At 49.8% G+C, this 6,828-nt stretch overlaps 1 protein-coding gene across 1 annotated transcript; it reads right to left on the bottom strand.

Moving 5' to 3' along the window:
• Positions 1 to 748: 748 nt before the first annotated feature.
• Positions 749 to 6,389, bottom strand: igf2b (insulin-like growth factor 2b). The gene is made up of 4 exons (XM_060061504.1): positions 6,156 to 6,389; positions 5,225 to 5,375; positions 3,219 to 3,400; positions 749 to 1,408 (listed from the first exon to the last, which is right to left on the bottom strand). The coding sequence occupies exons 1-4, from the start codon at positions 6,228 to 6,230 to the stop codon at positions 1,169 to 1,171; spliced, it is 648 nt and encodes a 215-aa protein (XP_059917487.1). The 5' UTR covers positions 6,231 to 6,389; the 3' UTR covers positions 749 to 1,168.
• Positions 6,390 to 6,828: the final 439 nt, after the last annotated feature.

The following is a 6,828-nucleotide window of genomic DNA, read 5'->3' as shown; positions in this document are numbered from 1 at the left end:
TTATTTTCCTCTTTTTAAAAGTCTGACTTTCCTTAAAACGGAAAGTTTTAAGATCCAAAGAAAAAAAACGTGCTTTTTCCACCTCTTCTTCTTTGAGTCCATTCCCAAAGCTAGCACCATGACATTTTTTTAAGCTACACGTTCATTGTTCATAAAAAAATAGTGCCTTTTTTTCTATACTTTGACGTATTCCGTGGCAATGTGCAATTTGCAGACTCTTTTCTGCTTCTTGTTTGTGATTAAAAGGTGCTGGAACAGGAATCTAATTTTACAAAATAATTCCTTACAGTGTGGAAGTCCTTTTATAGTTAAGAGGTGCAAACTAATAAGAAAAGAACTATCAGAGGTGTTCTTATGCCTCAGGGAAGCCTGGTGGAATGGATTCTTTCATGCATGCCGCTCTTCACGTCCTCTTCCTCAGGGACAAAACACATTCCTCCAGTGCCGCCTCTGACACTGTCTCTTTCAGCTCCTCGTCTCCCTTTTCTCTCCGTCTCACTTAAGGATCCACCTGGATTGCATCGGCCGAATCTGTAACTTTTTGTTCATTTGTGTGTGTGCTTTTTGTGTCAGTGATTAAAAGAGAGGGGAGCGAGAGTTGAGAGAGAGATGGAGAAAGATGGAGAGATTGTTGAGAGAGAGAGAGAGAGAGAGAGAGAGAGAGAGAGAGAGAGAGAGAGAGAGAGAGAGAGAGAGAGAGAGAGAGAGAGAGAGAGAGAGAGAGACAGAGAGAGACAGAGCGAGAGAGACAGAGAGAGACAGAGCGAGAGAGAGTTAAGAGGGAGAAAAATATCGAAAGAGAGGTGAGAGAGAGATAGGAAAAGAGACAGAGAGAGTTGAGCGGTGGAGAGAGAGAGTTGAGCAAGAAAGATAAGAGGCAGTATGTGAAGGTATGTTTGTGTGCGGGTTCAAAAAGTTTTTTTTGCGGGAGGTGGTCGGGTGGTGTGGGCATCAGAGAGGGGGTCAAGGGGTCAAGAAGTACTAGATGAGCGCTGTATGGGGGTGGTGGGGTAGTATGATGGTGGGCTCGAACAGGGCAGAGGAGGTCAAAGAGGACTGCCACAAAAATGACGTCAAGAGACAAAGCTATAATCCTCCTCGTCTTGTGTTGTTCTTTTCTCTTCCTCATCCAAACTCTAGTCTGTGCATACTCTGGGCGGGCGGCGGCTCATTTGTGGCTGACGTAGTTGTCCGTTGAGAGCAGGACGGGGGGCAGCTTGCTGGGGAGGCTGATGAGCGGTCGGTGGGTCTGCTCCTGGGCCTTGGCCCTCGCCTTCTCCGCCTGCCGCCGGAACTTCCTGGCCTTCAAGATGGCGGGGATACCCCTCCTGAGCCGCTGGGCCGCCTTCCTGTCCCACACGGCGTAGGAGGACAGCTTGTTGTTCACGTGTTGCTTCTTCTGCACTTCCTGTTGGGCGGGGGAGGGACAGGGAGGGGGGGAGGTCAATGGAAAAACACAAGGTCAGTACTTCTAATACATTGAAGATATTGTAGTTTCAATGGAGTTACAGCAATGACAATAGTGGGTAGGAAAGGAGGAAGAAAGATATTTCATGTTAGAAGATGTCGGGGCATCAAATGGGAGCGTTCAATGTCATCATGTGGGCCCAGTATGGAGCCACTCACTGCCCCGCTCTTGTTTTGATTGCCCAGACTGAGAGGAGCTGTCGTTATCATCAGACTGCACCCCTCCCCATATGCTTAAGAGGAACTAGTCATTGTTCACACTAATCAGGTAACACCCCTCCCCAGACACACACACACACACACACACACACACACACACACACACACACACACACACACACACACACACACACACACACACACACACACACACACACACACACACACACACACACACACACACTAACACACACACACACACACAGATTCAACCCCCCACTAAAACAAATAACAAAATCAACCCTCCCTATCATCCCCCCTTTGAAAACCGATGTCTGAGTTAAGTATCAGGAGTTTCTCTGTGGCACCGCCAGAGGCTGAGACTCACTTAATGCGCCAATAGCCTGATCTGAATAGCTTGTTGTTGTGCGGTGTCTTTAGAGGGGTATTCACCCCCCACCCCCTCCCTCCCTCACCCCCTCCCCCGCCTGACTTCCTCCGCTTTAGAGGACACAAACAGCTGGCCTACAGGACAAGCCTTGGGGAAATGTTGGGGACATGTTTGGGACATGTGTGGGACATGTTTGGGCCAGATTCTGGTCCACAGTGGTCCTCCTGACCCGCGGGCTCCTCTGCTACTCACACATCTCCTGCTTTGAGCTCTGATGCTATGGAGAACCAGTGCACAGCTGAGGGCCATTAATCGACTGTTTTAGAAAAAATAGTGACATCTGGTTTTGATCAGGTTTGGGAAATGGACAGAGGGAATGTGCAGTCATCCCTTTTTTGTATTTGTTTTTTGGAAGGTTTAAAACAGATGCGTACAGAGTTTGACTTTGAATCCTACGGTAATATCTGGTAGTCTCACTCCGGGTTAATCGGGTCGGCCCCATAACTGATAATGCGTGGCATTTTTAGGGAACTCAGTGTTCTGTGTCTCATGTTCCTACACCTGGAACATGTTGTTTTGTAACAGAGAATCATTCCCACAGACTTGAACACAAACAAACCCACACACACAACACACACACGCATGCACACACTTGCTGACTGTGTGGGACAGCACCACTATACTGACATTACCTGACGACAATGTGCTGTGAAAGTCTGAGCACTTTCCACCTCTGTCAGCACGTCTGTCAGGAGATACTTGCTTACCGTCCACTACTCATCAAGATAACCTGGCTTCAGATAAACTGTTCCCATTGGCCAGGACATAGGGGCCTCCCAGGCAGCGCGCCACCATATGTGTTTGTGGGTGCATGCATCTTTGTCTGTGAGTGTCACGTGCATGTGTGTGCATGTGTGTGTGTGTGTGTGTGTGTGTGTGTGTGTGCCTTTTCTCCTGCATTTTATTGCATGTTTGTGCGTGTGTGTGCGTGTGTGTATGCATGCGTGCGTGCATATGTGTCCATGGGTTGGTCTATGTACATGCGTGCATGCATACGTATGTGTGTGTTTGTGTGTGTGTATCGTGTGTACATGTGTGCATGCCTGTGTGTGCGTGCACTCAGAGACACAGATGATTGGAAGATGGAGGGAGAAGAAAGAGTGGAGGTGGTGGAGGAGGTGCTGGTGCTGCTGGCATCTACCTGCTTCAGTGGGGGCATCATGGGGATGCCCTGTAGGGCGCTGGCGGAGACGTCCCGCTCCGACTTGGCTGGCTTTGCGCAGTACTGCTCCAGCAAGTTGAGGTCGCAGCTCCGGAAGCAGCACTCCTCCACGATGCCTCGGTTCTGGGTGCGCCGGCTGCTGGTCCGGCTCGTTGGCCGACCTGGAGGGAGGGAGGGAGAGGTGGGAGAGAGAGGGAGGGAGACGAGGGAGAATCAAAAGGAACAACACGGTTAGCCCAGGAACATAGCAAACAGAGTTGGGGTAATAATGTCCTGATGGGGGCTAGACGGCGGGGGGATGTGGAGCTGCTGTTGTTGTGATCTCTCTGGATTAAAGTGAGGCTCCATTAAACAAAGAGGATCAAAGGAAATCTGTGGGCCCACTGCAACAAATCATGTGTTTTTACAGACTTATCTGATTAGTGAAGACCCTCCTGTGGCACAGCGCCGGGTGAGGGGCGAGGGAGGACCGGACCCCCAGAGATACCCCGAACCCTAACCTAACCCCTAACCCTAACCTAACCCCAACCTTACCCTAACACACTCAAACTAATCCAAACCATCCAAACCAGAATTTTAACAAAGGAGGTAAGCTGAGGGAGGACGGAAAGGATGCAATTAGGAGGGAGAGGGAGAGGGAGAGAGAGAGAGAGAGAGAGAGAGAGAGAGAGAGAGAGAGAGAGAGAGAGAGAGAGAGAGAGAGAGAGAGAGAGAGAGAGAGAGAGAGAGAGAGAGAGAGAGAGAGAGAGAGAGAGATACAGAAAAACTGATCCAATAGAAGCAAAGTGTATGTGAGACGAAGAGGAGTGCTGGGTGTGAGAGGAAGGAAGGAGTGGGAGGAGGAAAGGTGAAAGTTAGGATGCAGCCCGGGAGATACTGGGCCATCAATAAAGCACTGGGCCCATACACATATATGGAGAGAGAGACAGAGAGACAGAGAGACAGAGACAGAGAGACAGAGAGACAGAGAGAGAGCCAGAGAGAGAGAGAGATAGAGGGAGAGAGAGAGAGAGAGAGAGAGAGAGAGAGAGAGAGAGAGAGAGAGAGAGAGAGAGAGAGAGAGAGAGAGAGAGAGAGAGAGAGAAGAGATGGGGGGGGAAAGTTATTGCAGGAAAGGAAAGATAATGGAGACAAAAAGAAAAGAACGAGAGTGGAGTGACGGGGGAGCTAGGGGAGAGGGGGAGGAGAGAGGATAACAATGTTGGCTAAAAGCAGTAAACAATATTTTAGGCTGGGATCAAGAGAGGGCTGGAAGCACAGAGTGAGTCTATGTCAGAAAAGCACACAAAGGATTTAGCCTTCAGGATGAAAAGCGATGGATAGGCTGAGGGTCCTGCCAGCGGAGGCTCTGGTCACAAGGATGATGTCATGCACAAAATGCTGCTCCCCAGATGACTTCAGAAACCATGTTTCGTTCCTCTTGGGGGACAGTGGGTGCTGAGGTGACGGGCATGCCTTTTGGGGTGCTATTACCCTTCACCCCCTCCCCCTCCCGGCGGAATGCACTAGTAAACAAGTGGGCCATTGTGTTGCATTGAGTCGTGTGTGCCTTCTCTGCTCGCTGTCCTTTCATATGCAATCAGAGGTATGGGCCCGGGGCCCGGGGCCGGGGCCCGGGGACCCGGCTGGAGCGACAGCAACCAAGGGAGAGCTGGTCTTGAGACAGAACACAGCTGGCCACAATATCTCCTTCTGCCCCCCCCCCCCCCCCTTCCCCATGAGTCTCTTTCCTACTCTCTACTGGACGAAAAGGAGAGAAGTGTGTGTGTGTGTGTGTGTGTGTGTGTGTGTGTGTGTGTGTGTGTGTGTGTGTGTGTGTGTGTGTGTGTGTGTGTGTGAGCGTGCATGTGTATGAGCAAAGAGCGAACAAACATCAAACATGCGAAGCCGCTCTCTGTGTGGCCGAACCGTTTGCGCTGTTGGGGACTCACAGTCTTTAAACGAAATGCAAAGAGGTTTTGAAAGAGATTAAAGTGGCAACTTACTGAAATAGAATCCTCGGTCCTCGCAGACGAACTGCAGAGCGTCCACCAGCTCTCCTCCGCACAGAGTTTCTGCCGAGGCCCCTTGGAAGATGTACAGCGTCATGGCCAGGGCGAAGACCAACGCGCTGCTGGACGAGAACATCTTCTTCACCTGCACACACACACACACACACACACACACATACACATGCATTCATCCACCATGTCATCATACGTTGCTCTACCGAGTAACCATGCATAAAATAAATAACACGTTTTTACATTTTACAAGTTAAAAAAGAACAGCACAACGTCCGCTTGGTTTAATGTGAATTATAGACTCAACAATGAGACCAATGCAACGCGTCTGGTGCGTAACGAGAATACGCTCCGGCACAAGCATCATGATCATGATTCACTCATTAATACATTAGTATTACTCATTAATACATGATCATCTAGAGGTTATCAGCTGTCCTATCTCCGCTACAAGAAGAATCAGCCTCCTGCATGGGACCTTCGCTTTCTTTTAACTGCTCAAATTGGAGAAAATGGCGCAGCAGGCATATCTGTCTGTCAGCGACTCTTACACAATTGTTCACAATAAGTTGCGATACCGGTCGGTCAATGATGAACCCTGAGCCCCTGACCCGTCGCCCCCTATCTGTGGTCCCGGAGTTCAGCTGACGTCCCACCGACACCGTCCCGCTGGGACCACCGTGTCCGTGACCTGACATACAACCTACCCTCCACCTTCACCAGATACCTGTTGCACATACAGCCCGAAAAAACTAAATCTCCTTCAAATAAAAAATCCTACACATGCAGCAAAGGTTTAGCGTAAGAAAAAGAAAAGATGTGGTCGAGGAACTGAGCTGATAAAACAAGTCTGTCCATCAGGAGCGTATGAACGCATAGTAGGCTAGTGTTCGTCCTGATCGTCCCAAATTACCGTCATCATGCTCCTCTCGGTTCTTCGGCAGGTGTGGCACACTGAGAGAGGTCCGTTTCTTTGCTGGGTCTCCATGTCAGAGGGAAGGGACGAGTAGACGTTGCGCGTTTTTTGGCTTGAGGAAAATGTTGTTTTTTTTGCAGGTGAATAAGTTCCCCCAGTGTGTGAGTCTACAGAGGTGGTGTGTGAGATGCTGTCCCGAAGACAAGGCGACAGGCAAAAGTTCTGAGGGACAACTGTTATATAGAAAACACGCCTCTCCGGACCTCCCTCTCCTTGGCCCCTCCTCTACAGAAAAAAAAAAAAAAGATGGTCCAGTCAGGTTTGTGTTCAGAGAGAATGAGCAGGAGGCGAGGAGAGACTTGGACGGACCAGACTCACCGAATGAGTAACAATTCCACGTCGTATTTTGATCCTTTACGCATTGTCCCAGAGCCATTACGCGCGGCGTCTCCGGGAGGATGCGCCTTGGGAACGCAGAGTGCCCCACGCGTCACTGGACTCCGCCCACATGAAACTTAGTGTCCAACATGTCTCACCATGTTCCACCAGCTCTGCTCTGACTCACGTTTGGACAGATTTTACCGTCATTCAAATGTCGTTTTCACTTAGTAAACGTGTAAGCCTACATGACACATACGTTATTGTTAGACCAGCATTCAAACCAATCATC

This window comes from Gadus macrocephalus, chromosome 9 (genome assembly GCF_031168955.1).
Source record: "Gadus macrocephalus chromosome 9, ASM3116895v1".
In the NCBI taxonomy this organism is placed as follows: Eukaryota; Metazoa; Chordata; class Actinopteri; order Gadiformes; family Gadidae; genus Gadus; species Gadus macrocephalus.
This window is presented reverse-complemented; position numbering and strand designations above follow the sequence as displayed.

What these genes read in the sequence shown, in the direction of transcription:
- igf2b (XM_060061504.1), bottom strand. Translation starts at nt 6,230, where the DNA reads ATGGAGACCCAGCAAAGAAACGGACCTCTCTCAGTGTGCCACACCTGC. An exon ending in CCGAGAGGAGCATGATGACG is followed by an intron (nt 5,376 to 6,155) that starts GTAATTTGGGAC and finishes GTGTGTGTGCAG; the next exon opens with GTGAAGAAGATGTTCTCGTC. An exon ending in GGACCGAGGATTCTATTTCA is followed by an intron (nt 3,401 to 5,224) that starts GTAAGTTGCCAC and finishes CCCTCCCTCCAG; the next exon opens with GTCGGCCAACGAGCCGGACC.